The following is a 16,041-nucleotide window of genomic DNA, read 5'->3' as shown; positions in this document are numbered from 1 at the left end:
GCTGCAGGGAGCTGGGGGGGGTTGGATATGGGGGGGGTCATAGGGTCCCCTGAACCACAGGGATCAGTGGGGTGAGGACCCCCCTTGGGAGTGAGATGGGCACAGGCTTGGGGTGAGAAGTGCAGCATTTATTGATGTGACACCAATGGGATGTGCCCATGAACAGCCCCCCCTGTGCTAAAGCAAAGCATCCTCAAACCAACCTGGGTACCACTCAGCACTGATCTGTAACATGGACCCACACTGCCCCATCCAGCCCTTGGGAAGGGGCTGAACTGGGCCTGGTGCTGGGAGATGTGGGGATGAGGATGGACTGAACTGGTCCTTAGGCAGGGGGCTTGCGGAAGACACTCCAGGCATGGAAGCAGCGGGTGAAGGGCCAGGGCTCATTCCCCTTCCGCACCAGCCGGAGCTTGCGGGGATGTGCGGGGTCCTTGGAGCGCATGTGCTGGATGTAGACCTGGGGCACAGCACAGCCATGGGGCTCTCACCCATCTCTGGGGCTGGACCAGGGCCCCATGGGATGGAGGTGCCCAAATGCTCCCTCAATAGGAGCAAGGCTTACCTGGCAGGCCTTGAGGCTCAGCTTGATCTCCACCTGGCTGGTCTGGGTGCCCACCCACATGTAGACCTGTGGGAAAGGAAGCATGGAATGGTTTGGGTTGGGAGGGACCTTAAAGCTCATCCAGCTCCAAGCAGGGACACGTTCCACTGGAGCAGCTGCTCCAAGCCCCATCCACAGGGAAGAGCTGCCTAAGAGCTCATCTCAGTCTCCCCTTGGGCAGGTTAAAGCCAATCCCTTTGCCCTGTCCCTACATCCCTTGTCCAAAGCCCCTCTCCAGGTTTCCTGCAGCCCCTTTTTAGGTACTGGAAGACTGACAAGGACATGGAGCCAGGATGGAGGCACCGGCAGATCCATCCCTATGGAGCCCCCATCACCTCGCGCCCGTTGTCCAGCAGCATAATGTCATCATCAGCCAGGTCATCCTGGCAGAAATCCGAGCACTTCTCTGACACGGAGAAATATCCCTTCTCATTGGAGCACCTATGGGAAGAGCAGGATGGGACCATACCAATGGCATCAGAAGGAAGGGATGTGATGGAGCTGCTCCGGATGGACAGCGCTGGGAAAGGGGTTTCCTTATCACCGGAGCTATGCGCTGGCTACTATGGGACCCACCTGAAGAGCCGGGAGTGCTTCATGTATTCAGCATCTTCATCATAAGGCTTCTGGCTCCCGATGCCCACCCAGAAGAAGTTTTCAGGCTCTTCCCCCTCATTGATCACCTGCAAGGACAGGGACAGGGCTGAGCATCACCATCCCCTGCCCCAATGGCTGTTGCCACCCAGGTAAGCTGGTACCAACCCCCTCGACTCCCATTGCTCACCTGTTTGCTGTAGGAGTCATCAAACATGTGGTTCATGATGTCCTCGGCCAGTTTGGCCTCGTCAGGGTCAGCTGCCCTTCCCACCCAGGTATAGACGATGCCCTGGTTGTCTGTGCTCTCAAAGGGCACCTGGGGGAACACAGAGTCAGGGACACCAAACAGGAGGAGGGCAAGCAGCTGAGCATCCCTATGGATGCTGCTCCATGGGCAGTACCTTGAGGATGAAGCAGAACTCCGAGTTGAGCAGCCCAGCGTCTGTATTGATCTGGATGCACCTGGAAAAGGAACCCATGGGATGCAGTGAGCAAGAGGTGAGGCCGTGGTGCCCATTGGCACCCATGGGTGCCCCATCCAGCAGTGCTGACCTGGTGCAGAGGGCCCCGCCGTTGGTGCGGATGTGGTAGAGGCTGGGCTGGGGTGGGCTGGCCCTGTCCTTCCTCTTGCCCCGATGGATGAGGAACCTCCTCTTGAAGTGCGACAGGAACTTGGGGTTCTCCTGCTGCTGGGTCATGCGCACGACCTGCACAAGGAGCAGGTGTCAGCAGGGACATGGGGACCCCAAAACCCAGCCCCGAACCCCAACTGCATCCCTGTGCCCACAGCAGCATCACCTCCAGCTTGCCGGGGAAGAGGCTCTCGAACTTCTTCTGCAGGCTGAAGGTGAATGTGAGCCAGCCCATGTTGGAGGCCTCCCGGCCCTGCCAGAAGTACACAATGCACTGGAAGTCTTCCTCAGGCTGCCTCTCCTCTTCCTCCTCCCCGTCCTCCTCCCCTTTGCCTTCTCCCTTCTTCTTCTTCTCCTCCTCCTCCTCATACTCCACTGGTACCCAGTACCTGAGGGCAGGAATAGGCAGTGATGTGAGGGATGGGGCAGGTGGGGGGTTTGGGCAGGGAGATGTGGGTCCAGCAGCCCCATAGAGGGGCCAAGCCAGGTGTCACCTGCAGAGGAAGACGTAACAGTCGTGGGTATGGAAGTGGCCAAACTCCTCCTCGGGCAGGCGAGCGAACTTCTTGCCCTCCAGCACAAACCCCTCCATCCCATCCAGATCCTCGTTCCACTCCTCCATCAGCTGCTCTGCCTGCATCCCATGGGCTCCATCAGTCCCTCCATCACCCAGCACAATGGGGGGATGCAGGGGATGGTCCCCAGCCCTACCTCGCTCAGGGGCATGGGTGGCTGTCGGGGCAGGAAGAGTGCAGTGAGATCTGCCTTCATCTGATCCTTCTTCTCAGCATCCTTACGGACCTTCCCAGCGAGACCCCCCTCCTGCAGCACCGACTCAGCATTGCGGGTGTAATCCACACGCAGGACATCGTCCCAGTTCTTGAACTTGGACTTGAACACCTAAACAGAGGAGGTAACACACCCACAGCACCCTTGTGGCACCCACAGCACCCTTGTGGCACCCACAGCATCCTTGTGGCACCCACAGCACCCTTGTGGCACCCACAGCACCCTTGTGGCACCCACAGCATCCTTGTGGCACCCACAGCACCCTTGTGGCACCCACAGCACCCTTGTGGCACACACAGCACCCTTGTGGCACCCACAGCACCCTTGTGGCACCCACAGCATCCTTGTGGCACCCACAGCACCCTTGTGGCACCCACAGCATCCTTGTGGCACACACAGCACCCTTGTGGCACCCACAGCACCCTTGTGGCACCCACAGCATCCTTGTGGCACCCACAGCACCCTTGTGGCACCCACAGCACCATTCTGGCACCCACAGCACCCTTGTGGCACCCACAGCACCCTTGTGGCACCCAGCATCCTTGTGGCACCCACAGCACCCTTGTGGCACCCACAGCATCCTTGTGCCACCCAGCACCCTTGTGGCACCCACAGCACCCTTGTGGCACCCACAGCACCATTCTGGCACCCACAGCACCCTTGTGGCACCCACAGCATCCTTGTGGCACCCACAGCACCCTTGTGGCACCCACAGCACCCTTGTGGCACCCACAGCACCCTTGTGGCACCCACAGCATCCCTGTGGCACCCAGCACCCTCGTGGCACCCACAGCATCCTCGTGGCACCCACAGCATCCTCGTGGCACCCACAGCACCCTTGTGGCACCCACAGCACCCTTGTGGCACCCACAGCACCCCTGTGGCACCCACAGCACCCTTGTGGCACACACAGCACCCTTGTGGCACCCAGCACCCTTGTGGCACCCACAGCACCCTTGTGGCACCCAGCACCCTTGTGGAACACCCAGCACCCTTGTGGCACCCACAGCACCCTTGTGGCACACACAGCATCCTTGTGGCACCCAGCACCCTTGTGGCACCCACAGCACCCTTGTGGCACCCACAGCACCCTTGTGGCACCCACAGCACCCTTGTGGCACACACAGCACCCTTGTGGCACCCACAGCACCCTTGTGGCACACACAGCACCCTTGTGGCACCCACAGCACCCTTGTGGCACCCAGCACCCCATCCATCACCACTGCCCTACCTGGCACTCGGTGCCCTCCAGGTTCCTGGTGACCATGGCGTGCTTGGGCCGGTGCAGCATCCCGCACAGCTCCTGGCTCAGCTTCAGTGCTGCCGCCCGCACCAGGCGTGGGGACTTCCTCCCGATCCAGATGAAGACATCGGACCAGCAGTCCAGGATGTACACGCTCTTGGTGTCCAGCAGGCTCTGGAGCTGAGGGCACCGCAGGGGATAAGGGGGATCAGGCATCCATGGGGTTCCCTGGCTGAGAACACCCTGCTTGATCCCACAGACCCAGGCAGGAGGAGCAGAGCATCCCCACGCGGGCGCTGCTGGCTGAACCTGCCTCTCCCAGGGCACTGCTGGAGGCAGAAGGGGCATGAAACCAGTCCCACTGGTCAGACTGGGAGAACACATCCTACCAGGCGCATCTCCGGCATCAGATCAGCCTTCAGCCTCTTCTTGTGCTCCACTGAGAGCTTGTAGTTGATCTGGGGCAGCTCCAGGTAGCCCAGACCCAGGCCAACCTATGGAGAGGTATAGGGACGTGGGTGAGGAGTGCTGCAGGGTCCTGGGGACACCAACAGCCCCATGGACAGCAGCTCCTCACCTTGTACAGCTTGGGCTTGTGGGGCTGGAAGTCATCGGGGACACAGGGCCGGATCTCCTCGGGCTGCCCCCCAAGTGCTTCCCAGAAGTCGGGGGTCTCCTGGCCCTGTGTGAGCAGTGTGATCTCTGCCTTGCCCTTCCGCTCGTTCTTGTTGATCTTCTCGGCAAAGAGCCTGTGGGGCAATGGGTGAGATGGGAAGTGTGGGGCTCCTGCCCCCCCAGCCCCATAACCAGCCCTACCTGGCCTTGGTGGTGCTGCTCAGCGTGGCCTGGGCCCCGCGCCACACGAAGAGGTTGAGGCCGTGGTCCAGGAGGAAGACGAACCTGGAGGATGCAGAGGTGAGAGGATAACTGGGAGAGAAGGGGGGTCCATCAGCATCCTCCCACCCTGGGGTCCGTGTGGAGCAGGATATGGACCCACATCCTTATAGGAAAGTGCTGGAATGGCCAATTCCCACCCCAGAGCTGCAGCAGTGATGCTGTGGGTGTTATCCCAGCACCAAGTCCCTCCACAGGGACCTGCTCACCGAGGGTCCAGTGATGTCCCTTTCAGTGCCACCGGCTCCAGCTTGACGTTCTTTTTCCCATAGACACGGTACAGCCTGGAGGAGAAACAGCCATGGTGGGATGTGGGGCACTGCCAGCCCCACACATCCCCCCCAGCTGCTGCCCCACTGGTACCTGGTGATGTACTGAGTGTCCTCAACAGTGAAGAACCCGCTGGCCGTGCCCCCCTCAATGTAGGAGATGTCATTGTCAAAGACCTGGGGACCGGGAAGGGGTGAGGATGGAGATGCAGCACTGGGGGCTATGGGGAGCTGGGGGTCAGCCTTACCTGTAGGAACTCATCACTCTCATCCCCCATCTCCTCCCGGATGCTGCGGCACTCGGCCCCCAGGTAGTTGCGGAGGTTGACAGCATGGATGGCAGAACAAGCCTTCTTATCCAGCGTGGCCTCCTGCCCGATCCAGTAGTAGATCTCCCAGTTGAGGGAGCCGTTCTCATCCAGGAAGGTCTGGGGATGGACAAGGTATGAGATGGGATGGGGTGTGGGATGGGATGGGGTGTGAGATGGGATGGGGTGTGAGATGGGATGGGGTGTGGGATGGGATGGGGTGTGGGATGGGATGGGGTGTGAGATGGGATGGGGTGTGAGACGGGATGGGGTGTGAGACGGGATGGGGTGTGAGATGGGATGGGGTGTGGGATGGGACGGGGTGTGAGACGGGACGGGGTGTGAGACGGGATGGGGTGTGAGACGGGATGGGGTGTGGGATGGGATGGGGTGTGGGATGGGATGGGGTGTGGGATGGGATGGGGTGAGATGGGATGGGGTGTGAGACGGGATGGGGTACGAGATGGGATGGGGTGTGAGATGGGATGGGGTACGAGATGGGATGGGGTGTGAGATGGGATGGGGTGTGAGATGGGATGGGGTACGAGATGGGATGGGATGTGAGATGGGATGGGGTGTGAGATGGGATGGGGTGTGAGATGGGATGGGGTGTGAGATGGGATGGGGTGTGGGATGGGATGGGGTGTGAGATGGGATGGGGTGTGAGATGCAACAGGCACACTGGGGATGTGAGGGACCATTGGTGCTCCCCAGGCACCTTGAGCACGATGTAGCAGTCAGCCTCATAGAACTTCCCATGGAAAGCCTCATCCACCAGCGTGGGCACGAAGTTCTCTATCTGCCACACGCAGAGCCCAGGCAGCTGCCCCACATCCTCACTGAAGAACTCCGAGTAATCCAACTGCGGCTTCTCCAAGCCCTGATCCCAACGTCGTGTCTTCAGGTCAGGCACCTTGGCCTCCCCGGTCTCCTGTAGGGGATGGGGACAGGTCACTGAATGGGAGGCAATGGGGTCCCTGATGCTCGGGGTCCCTTTTCCTACCCCAAACCCTACCTCGATCTTCTTGTTCTTCTCCTGGGCCACATCCGACATCCCCTTCAGCACCTGCTTGGCTTGGTCGTCCTGGGCTGAGTCCTTGCGCCGCCGGAGCCGCATCTTGCGCGCCAGGGGGTCCTTGGTGCCGCTCCCTGGGATATGGGGATGGGGTGAGAGGCAGCCGGGACACCCATTACCCCCATTGCCCTGTGTGTGGGGCACAGCCCCACGGCCCTGGCACGGACCGGCTGCAGCGGCTGCAACGGTGGCTGGGGAGGCTCCAGCCAAGCGGAGCTGGTTCTGGAGGGAGAAGTCAATGTTGTACCACTCCGAGGTCTGATCCAGAGGCTTCGGGGGCATCACCAGGTTGGGGTTCTCGCGCACGTCCAGGATCTGACAGAGGGATGGGATTGCTCATTGCTCTGTAGGGGCAGAGCCTGTGCCTTGGGTGATGTGTCCAGGGTGCCATAGGTTGGAACTGGGTGAGCTTAGGGCCCCTTCCAGCTCAAAGCATCCATGGGGATGCTGAGGATGTGGGGAGGGACACCCTGGGCTTCAATGAGGTGAGGGGAGCCCCAAATCCATCACCTGCCTGGGCTGAACCGTGTGCCACAGTGCATGGATCGGTCCCGAACACCCCTGTCCTCACCTCATCCCATCCCACCCTACAGCTCCCAGGGGCTGTGCTGGACCCATCCGGAGGTGCTGGCCTCACCTCCACATCCGTCAGGAAGTGGATGGCCTCTGGCAGCGTCACCAGGCGGTTCTTGTTCAGCACCAGCTTCCTCAGCTTGGAGCACCTATGGGGCACAGAGACGATGGGATAGGACCAAGGCAAAGTGACCCCATGGCACCACACAGCCCCTATGTCCCCTACCTGCACAGGCTCTCAGGGATGAGCTCCAGGTTGTTGTTGGCTGCCATGAACTCCTCGAGGTTGACCAGCTTCCCGATGCCCGAGGGGATCCCATCGAAGTCCAGCTTGTTGGAGTTCAGGTACAGCTTCTTCAGCTTGGTCAGCTTACAGATGGCAGACTGGGGAAGGAGAGGGTGGGATGAGGGAGAACACAATGGTTCCGGATGGGCAGGGATGCCCCATGCGGGCAGGGACGTACAGGCAGGGAGGTGAGCTGGTTGCGGGACAGGTTGAGGGTCTCCAGTTGGGTCCATTGGTCGATGCAGAGGGATAACTCCATGATCTGGTTGCTGCTGAGGTTGAGGCGCCGCAGGCTCCCCAATGTGTACAGGCACTCGGGGACACGGCTGAGGTCATTGCAGGACAGGTCCACATCTGATGGAAGCAATGGGGGTGACACCACAGACCCATGGGGAAGGAGGCCCCATAGGGCTGAATGCCCCATTCCTACCTGCCAGGTTGACCAAGCCCTCGAGGCTGGTGGGCAGGTTGCTCTGTGTGCGCTGTGTGTTCCTAAGGTGCAGGGTCTGCAGGGCTGTCATCGCCGGGAGCTGCCTGTGGACCATGGAACCAAAGGGACAACGTCAGGGCTTGGAGCAGGCACACGGCACAGTGGGATCCAGCCTGGAAAACCGGGATGTACCGGAGCTGTGCGTGCAGGAGGGGGTTGTTGTTGAGGATGAGGGTCTGGAGGTGCACCAGGCGTCGCATCTGCGGAGGGAGGCTCTCCAGCTTGTTGTCACTCAGGTCCAGGTAGAGCAGGTCCGTCAGGTTGATGAAGAGCTGGTTGGGGATGGTCTCGATGCTGGGGGGGAGATGAGGGCTTTAGGGCTGCTTGAGACTGCATTAGGGCTCCCTTAAAGAGGGGCAGAGGGCAGGATATGGAGGGATGGATGGAGGGATGGATGGAGGTGGCCACAGCCTGGACCTACCTGTTGTGGCCGAGGTTGAGGACCAGCATGTTCTTGGCGTTCTCCAGCTCCCGGGGACACTCCGTGAGTTGGTTGTAGCTCAGGTCCTGGAGCAATGGGAGAGCAAAGGAGGCATCAGCCCCTGCCCACATCCAACCACCACCTGAGGACCAAGGGGAACCTGCAGGGGTATCTCCTGCCTGTACCACACTGGGCATTGCCCTGTGGATTGGTGCAGGAGGTGGATGAGCACATGGAGAACCTGGACACAGCAACAAGCAATGCTATGGGGTTACCTACGCCATAGGGTTATCTGTGACACAGGGTTATCTATGCTATAGTGTTATCTACTCTGTAGGGTTATCTACGCCATAGAGCTATCTATGCTATAGCATTATCTATGACCATAGTGTTATCTACGCCATAGTATTATCTATGCCATGGGGTTATCTATGCCATAGGGTTATGTATGCCATAGGGTTATCTACGTTATAGGGTTAACCGTGCCATAGAGCTATCTACGCCATAGTGTTATCTATGCCATAATATTATCTATGCCATAGGGTTATCTACACCATAGGGTTAGCAGGAGTGGTGCTGAAAGGATACTGGATCTCCTGTGGGGGATGTAGTTATGGTCTGATCACCCAAATGCCAAAGGGAGACTGATTTACCCCCTGCACCTTCACCCCTCAAGGAGCATGAGGTACCACTGAGGTGCCAGAATGGGACCCAGGAGTCTGAGGTGGCTCCTGCTATAGCCAAGGAGACTCCAAACCTACCAGCACCGAGAGATCATCCAGCTGGAAGATGTCATCAGGGACCCCCGAGTTCTTCAGGCTGTTTGCACGAGCCACGATGGCCTTGGAAGGGGAACAAGAGGCACCCACTGCAGCCACCAGCCTGCCCCATGGGTGCTGAACCCCCTTGGGGTGGCCGGGCACGATCCCTGTGTGTCCCCAGAGCCAGGAGGTGCCTGGGGACACGTTGATGCCCATGGGATGAATGAGGGGGACACTCACCCGCAGGCAGGGAAGGCCGGAGAGCTCCCCATGGAGTGTGGTGAGGCTGTTGTGGCTCACGGAGAGGTGTTCCTGGGGGGAGGCAGCAGTGAGCATGGGGAGGAAACAGGTCCCCAACACCAATGGGGGGGCTCCTCGATCCCAGGAATGTTGGGGGGGTCTTGGGATGAGCTCGGCTCTGTCCCACACAAGGCTGCTGGGATGCTCCCAGTCCCAAACTGGTACCAATGCACACACAGTTCATAGGGGCAGACCTGAGACACCCCAGGGTGTTATGGGTGCAGGGTTATGGGTGCAGGGTTATGGGTGCTGTCACAAACCAGCTCAACAGCACCCGAAACAGCGACAAGGGCCTTTGGCAGCATTCAAAGGTCTGTGTTTGCCTGACACTGATGTAATGAGGCCCATAATGGTGCAGGGCATCACCAAAGCAAACCTCAACCACTGACTCCACCAAGGCCACCCAAAAGCAGAGCCAGGCAGCTGCCTGCTATTGCTCTTGGTGTCTTCTAGCAAAAATAAAGGGAAAACAAGCCTCAAAACCTTAATTTCCCCTTTACTAAACCTTCCCCTTTCCCTTCTATTACAGGGCAGAGGATCTGAGCATGGGTTTTCTTCTGGTTTCCTAGGAAAACAAGGTAAAACCGAGCCCAAGCCTGTCTCAACCCTACTCCTACCAGCTCCTGCATCCGATTTCAACCACACATCATTGCTCAGCCCTATCATTAGACACCAGAGCATCCGCTGAGGTTGGCAGGCACAGGGCTCCTGTCTCTGCCTCGCAGGGCCCCATCTGACCCCATAGAGCCCCATTCCCGGCTGGAAAGGTGCCGCTCACCAGCTTCTGGAGGGCAGCGAGCTCCTCGGGCAGGTAGCAGAGCCCAGTGTGGTTCAGCTTCAGCCAGCGCAGGCTTGTCATTGCCTTCACATGCTCCGGGAAGTAGCCACCCTGCGAGGAAGAGGAGGATGAGGATGGGGATGGGGATAGCAGCTGTTCCATGGGGTGAGGAGCTGGGAAGATCAGTCTGAGGGGCTCTGTGTGGGTGGAGGGTCTGGGGTTGGCCATTTCTATGGGGTTGGGTGGGAGGGTGGGATTGCCCAGTCCTATAGGATTGGGAATGGGGATTGACTGGTCCTATTGGATTGGGAGCTGGGGGTGGGGCTGCTCAATCCTATGGTATTGGGAAGTGTGGTGGGAAGACCACACAGTCCTATGGGATTGGGAACTGGGGAGTAGGATTGCCCAGTCTTGTGGGATTGGGAATTGGGATTACCTGGGCCTGTAAGACTGGGAGCTGGAGGATGGGATCGCTAAGTCCTATGGTACTGGGAAGTGTGGGGTGGGATCACAGAGTCCTATGGGATTTGGAACTGGGGACCCGCGATCACCCAGTTCTATGGGATTGGCAGCTGGGGAGCTGTGATTGCTCAGTCCTATGGGACTGGGAAACGGGGAACCGGGATCACCTAGTCCTATGGGATAGGGAGCTGGGACCGCCCAGTCCTATGGGATGAGGAGCTGCGGGATGGGATCGCTCAGTCCTATGGGACTGGGAGCTGGGGAACCGGGATCACCTAGTCCTATGGGATAGGGAACTGGGACCACCCAATCCTATGGGATGAGAAGCTGCGGGATGGGATCACTCAGTCCTATGGGATCAGGCACTGGAGAGCTGGGATCGGTTAATCCTATGGGACTGGGAACTGGGGATCCGGGATCACCCAGTTCTATGGGATTGGCAGCTGGGGAGCTGTGATCGCTCAGTCCTATGGGACTGGGAGCTGGGGAACCGGGATCACCTAGTCCTATGGGATAGGGAACTGGGACCGCCCAGTCCTATGGGATGGGATCACTCAGTCCTATGGGATCAGGCACTGGACAGCTGGGATCGGTTAATCCTATGGGACTGGGAACCGGGGACCCCATGGAACCGGGGGGGGGGGCGCTGATCGGAGCCGGGCTCACAGAGCCCTGCGGTCCCCGGTCCCCCCCCGATCCCCCCCCGGTCCCCCCGCACCTTGAAGTCGTTGCCGCTGAGGTCGACGCCGCGCACGAAGGGCAGGACCCCGGTGGCCGCCATGGCTGCGGAAGGGCGGAGGGACCCTGGCGCGCTCCGCCCCCTCTGACCACGCCCCCTCCCCCTCCAAGCCCCGCCCCGGCGGTGACGTTGCTCGGGGTGTGGGCGGAGCCAGGTTCTGCTTCCGAGCGCGATTGGGCGGAGCCGGGGCCGAGACGCGCTCCTATTGGCTGGGCTCGGAGCGGGGGGCTCTTAGGGCGCGCCGGCACCCGCGGGCAGCGTGCGGTGAGTGCGGGCAGGGCCGGGAGGGGGGAGCCCGGAGCGGACCCGGTCCTGCCCTCGGGGGGGGGGGGCTCCGGTTCCTGCCTGCCCTCGGGGGGGGCTCCGGTCCCTGCCTGCCCTCGGGGGGGGCTCCCCCCGCGGTCCCTCCCCGCAGTGACCCTTGCTCCTCCGCCGTACCCAGGCCTCCCGGAGCCGGTGAGGTGAGCAGCGGGGGGGGCTCCGTGGGGCCGGTGCAATCCAATCCCCGTTCCCTGCGCTCCTCTGCCGTGCTCTGGGTCATCCCTCGCTGCTTCCCTTCCCCTCTCCATAGGGTCGCCATGAGTGACTTCCTGCGCCAGCGGAGTAAGCGGCAGGAGGACAACGGGCTGGGCAGTGTCCTCGATGTGCTGTTGGCCAACGCCAGGCTGGTGCTGGGTGTCACCGGGGCAGCCGTGCTCGCCATAGCCACGCTGGCCGTGAAGAGGGTGAGGGTGATGTGGGCATCACTGGGGCTCAGGGATGGGGAGGAGAAGTGCTTTGCTCTCCAGCTACAATTGGATAATCCTTTGAGTATGGTGGAATGCTGTGGGAATGGAGCTGACTGCTCCCATCCTGGGGGGACATGGACATGCTGGAGCAGCACCCATTTGGGATATAGTATTCCATCCAGAGAGGCACCTTTGGAAACCTGATTGCTTTCCAGTTGAAATCTCTAGGAAGCAAATCTGCCCCTTTGTTGTTCCCTAAATTATGTAATTCCCTACATTCTATTCCCTAAATATTCCCTAAATAAGTTCCCTAAAGTTTTGCCTCTGAGGCTGTGTCTTCCTATGCATGTACTAAAGGGGCTGGTGTCCCCCTTTGTCCAGGCTGTGACAGTGGGGATGTCATCCAAAGCCAGTAACTCATCCCCCTGTGCCTTCCTCCCCTGCAGCTCATAGACCGAGCCACCAGCCCTCGCGATGAGGGCGATCCCAAAGCCGAGCAGAAGACCCTGGAGGAGAGCTGGCAGGACCTGGCCTTGATCAAAGCTGCACCAAAACCCCCCCAGAAGCAGAGAAGGGAAGACCTCAGCGAGCCCCTGCTCTCCCCAGCCCGGCCACCAGCACCAGGTGAGGCTCATGGGGGGGTGCATGTGGCCCCACTGTGGTCAGGAAGGGATCACCTTGGTGTGCTCCAGGCTGGAAGCTCCATGTTATTTTTAGCTGGGTGTCCGGACAGCTGAGCCTGCCCTGCTGGGAGGATCCCAAGTCACAGCCCCATTTTAGGCAATGCATCTCTGATACCATCCCGGCTGTCTGGGCCTGGTGGGGGCTTTGTTTCCTCTGGAGCTGTGCTGGTTTCTGGGTCAGCTGTGGGAAGCACAGGAAGGTGCCATCCGGAGCTGCTGCAGACAAAGGCTGCCTTGTCCTGCTGCCTGCAAAGCCTTGTTCCAAGTGGGAAAGCAGATACTGGACCCGGAGCGGGGTCGTTTGGAGGATAAGGGCATGCTGCAGCAGGCTCAGTGGGACTGAGGCTGTAGGGACAGGGACAGTGAGCCCCTTGCCTGCTCTGTCCATCTCTGTCTATGTGTGAGGCTGGAAACTGTTGTGTTTTGGGGTTAATTTGGGCTCTGCCTTAGCTCAGAAGTGCTTCTAACATCAGAGGACTTGGAGGTGGCATCTTGGCCACCCTCATACCCAGAGGGGTGGGATGGAAGCTGGGCACCGAGTTTGTGCCTCCCCCTTGGCTATGGCAGAAGCTGTTGGCTGCAGGTACCTCCTCAGGGTTGTGACTTCTCCCTTCCCTCTGCCCTTCTCCCAGAGCCCAGGGTCTGCTCTGCCCCTCTGGATCCTCCTCGGGTCGAACCCATCCCTCGGCACTGCCTCACGCTGCAGGAGAAGCTCCTCTCCCACTACAGCCGCTTGGCTGTACCGCAGGTGGAAGCATCCCTGGCCCCACAGCTGGCCAGGAGCATCTGCACCCAGCTCCAGAGGTTCCTGCGGAGCAAGTGCCCGGAGCTGCCCTTTGGGAACCTGTTCCTCAGCGGTGCCCTGCTCGATGGCCTCGAGGCTCTGGCAGCCGATCACATCCACATCATGCTGCCCGTGGTCCTGGACACCGCGCTCTGGAGCCTCATCCCAGGGGAGGACACTGTGGTGAGGAACCCCCAGTACTGGATGATCAAGAGGACGGATCTGGAGTATTTCCCCCGTGGGTGCAGCCCCTGGGACAGGTTCATTGTGGGTCGGTATCTCTCCTCCAACGTGCTCAATGAGACCCTCCACAAGCTGCTGGTGGCCTCCATCAACTGGCCTGCTATAGGCAGCTTGCTGGGGAGCATCATCCACCCGGTTGTGGCATCCCAGGAGCTGAAGGTGGAAGTCAAACATGAGCAGGTCGAGCTGAGCATCACCCTCTACCCAGTGGTGGAAATGGAGGGCAAGGTTCTTCTGGCTGCTCCTCCTCAAGGATTGGTGGAGAACCTCTGGCTTGAGAGCTTTTACAAGGCAGAGGTGTCGAAGGTGAAGGAGCTGGATGCTGGTGATGCTGGGGCTCGGCAGCACTGCCTCCGCATCCTCAACGGCATCTGCAAGAGCCATCCCAGCCTGCACAAACTGAGTGGCAGCCCCATGACCCACATCGTCCTTCACCTCAGTGCCACCAGTTCAGACTGGGCAGAAGAGAGCCTTGCTGAGAGGTTCCAGGAGGTGCTGGAGGAGCTGGTAGCTTACCTGGAGCAAGGGGTCCTGCCTTCCTATTTCAACCCCAAAATCAACCTCTTCTGCGAGCTGTTGGAAGAGGAGATCGATGAGATGGGCTTCATGCTCTACAGAGCCATAGCTGAGCCGGAGCTGCTGCTGAAGGAGCAATGACTCGGTGCTTTGGGAGCTCCCATATGGAGGGTGTTCCTCACCCACGTGCTGCTCCCATGAGAGGGTGGCAATGCTTCTAGTTGACTAGTGAATAAGAGGCAAAGTTCTTGCACTTTATGAGGAAACAAAGCATTTTCTACCTGAATTAAAGGTGCCTGAGCAGAGGTGGGGGTTGATGTAAGAAGCCTCTTATGGAGGCCCTGCTGAACCTGGGTGAGTGCAGCCCACACCTCAAGTACCTGCAGGTGAGTCCCGTCCCCTGGGCACTGGGAGCCAATGGGCAGCATGTTTGGTCTCTGGTTCCCTGTGCCCTTTGCCTGTTATAGTGGTCAGGCCCCCCTTGTGCTCCAAGCAGGAGCTGGAGGGGAGCAGTTCCTTTTGCTGCTGTGTCCTGCAGACCCAAAGGTGCAGCATCCTGGGTGCTGGATGGGTCCTTTCACCAGCACCCTGCTTTGTGCCATGCTTTTTGGGGCTGTAGGGTACCACCAATCCAAAGTAAGCCCCCAGCCATCACCTGGGTGGTTGTGTGGGCACTTGAAGGTACAGCCATAGCAAAGGGGGGTACTTTGGAGGCCCTTTGAGCTGCCAAAAGGGCAAGCTCAGCCCTACCTCTACCAGTATTGGCTCTGCCCTGAGGAAGAGATGTGCTCCCAGCAGTGTTGGGCTCCAAGGCTCTTGTCCCAATGGATGTTTTGCTGGAAGAGGTGGTGGCAGGAAGAAAGCTGCTGATCCCCTTGGTGAGGCTGCAGCAGGGCTCTGCCTGCTCCCCAATGGGTGGGCTGCTGCCAGTGTCCATCTGCAGGTACCTCTGCTCTGCAACCAACCACAGCAATGAATGTCCCTTTCCTGTCTGTCCAGTGACCTTTTCGCTCATGTATTGCTGCTGTCTTGAGGTCCTGTTCCCCCTCAGCCCCATGCTGTGGGGCAGGAAAGGGCAGGAATGATGCTCTGAGCAGAGCGCTTGCAAGAACTGATTGATGCTTTTCTATGAAGGAGGTGTGTTTTGTTTGGGTGTTGTGTTTGGTTTCCTTACTTGGAGTGGCTGCTGTAGTAGGCTTTGGTTCTGGCTGTAGGCCCAGAGTGAAGGAATATCCTCTTCTATTTAATGGGAAGAGCTGGTTTTGCATGCTGGTGGGGATGGAGAAATCCTGTGGGCTTCTGTATGAGCAGCTCTTGTGGTTTAGTTTTCTTTACAGCTATATTTATGGTAGGAAAATAAACCAGCTTTTCCTCTTAGTCTGGACATGATTTGAGTTTGTTCCTCCAAAACTGTTCCCAGGTATTAGTGAGAATAAACCTTCCCTGTGTATGCTGGTTCTTGTGTCAGCTCTGCTCTGTCTCCTTTCCCATTCCAAGGGCTGAGGTGAGCCTTAGCTATGGTGACAGGAGGGTATCCCTCACTGCATGGAGAGCTTGGTGATGCTCAGACCCCATCCTGCAAAGCCTTTCTCCTCCTCTTCCAACCTCCTATGTACCCGTGGCTGCAGCATGAGTCCCCTGGACATGGAGCTTGTGCCATTTACCTGAGTGCTGACCAGGGTTAGACCAGTAAAGCCAGTAACAGCTGGTGCTGTCACCAGCACCCCACTGCCTGGGTGCTGCACCGATGCTTTCTGCTGCTATCAGAGGCTCCTGCTGTGCTCTCACCAGTGCACTGATTGCATTACAAAGCCTCCTAATCCTGGTATTTTAGCTGGCAGGAATGTATTTTTAGGCTGCAGCTGT

General features: G+C 59.2%; 2 protein-coding genes across 3 annotated transcripts; one reads left to right on the top strand and one right to left on the bottom strand.

The window, feature by feature from the left end:
• Positions 1-107: 107 nt before the first annotated feature.
• Positions 108-11,313, bottom strand: FLII (FLII actin remodeling protein). The gene is made up of 30 exons (XM_034065733.1): positions 11,201-11,313; positions 10,021-10,131; positions 9,183-9,254; positions 8,943-9,023; positions 8,182-8,267; positions 7,893-8,054; positions 7,701-7,804; positions 7,449-7,624; positions 7,211-7,368; positions 7,049-7,133; positions 6,579-6,726; positions 6,352-6,485; positions 6,055-6,267; positions 5,277-5,456; positions 5,123-5,205; positions 4,969-5,043; positions 4,682-4,765; positions 4,443-4,614; positions 4,255-4,359; positions 3,854-4,045; positions 2,545-2,733; positions 2,328-2,467; positions 2,000-2,222; positions 1,754-1,908; positions 1,603-1,663; positions 1,389-1,517; positions 1,181-1,287; positions 940-1,045; positions 566-631; positions 108-460 (listed from the first exon to the last, which is right to left on the bottom strand). The coding sequence occupies exons 1-30, from the start codon at positions 11,261-11,263 to the stop codon at positions 326-328; spliced, it is 3,795 nt and encodes a 1,264-aa protein (XP_033921624.1). The 5' UTR covers positions 11,264-11,313; the 3' UTR covers positions 108-325.
• Positions 11,314-11,323: 10 nt separating this feature from the next.
• Positions 11,324-15,552, top strand: MIEF2 (mitochondrial elongation factor 2). Of its 2 annotated transcripts, none has more exons than XM_034065735.1 (4): positions 11,324-11,485; positions 11,793-11,946; positions 12,396-12,573; positions 13,265-15,552. In XM_034065735.1, the coding sequence occupies exons 2-4, from the start codon at positions 11,800-11,802 to the stop codon at positions 14,314-14,316; spliced, it is 1,377 nt and encodes a 458-aa protein (XP_033921626.1). In that variant the 5' UTR covers positions 11,324-11,485; positions 11,793-11,799; the 3' UTR covers positions 14,317-15,552. The 2 variants fall into 2 exon arrangements, with proteins under 2 accessions (XP_033921626.1, XP_033921627.1); XM_034065736.1 differs by lacking the exon at positions 11,324-11,485 and adding an exon at positions 11,607-11,682.
• The last annotated feature ends 489 nt before the right edge of the window (positions 15,553-16,041 follow it).

Source organism: Melopsittacus undulatus, chromosome 8, assembly GCF_012275295.1.
Source record: "Melopsittacus undulatus isolate bMelUnd1 chromosome 8, bMelUnd1.mat.Z, whole genome shotgun sequence".
NCBI lineage: Eukaryota > Metazoa > Chordata > Aves > Psittaciformes > Psittaculidae > Melopsittacus > Melopsittacus undulatus.
Note: the sequence above shows the minus strand (reverse complement) of the source record. Positions and strands in the feature narration are given on the sequence as shown.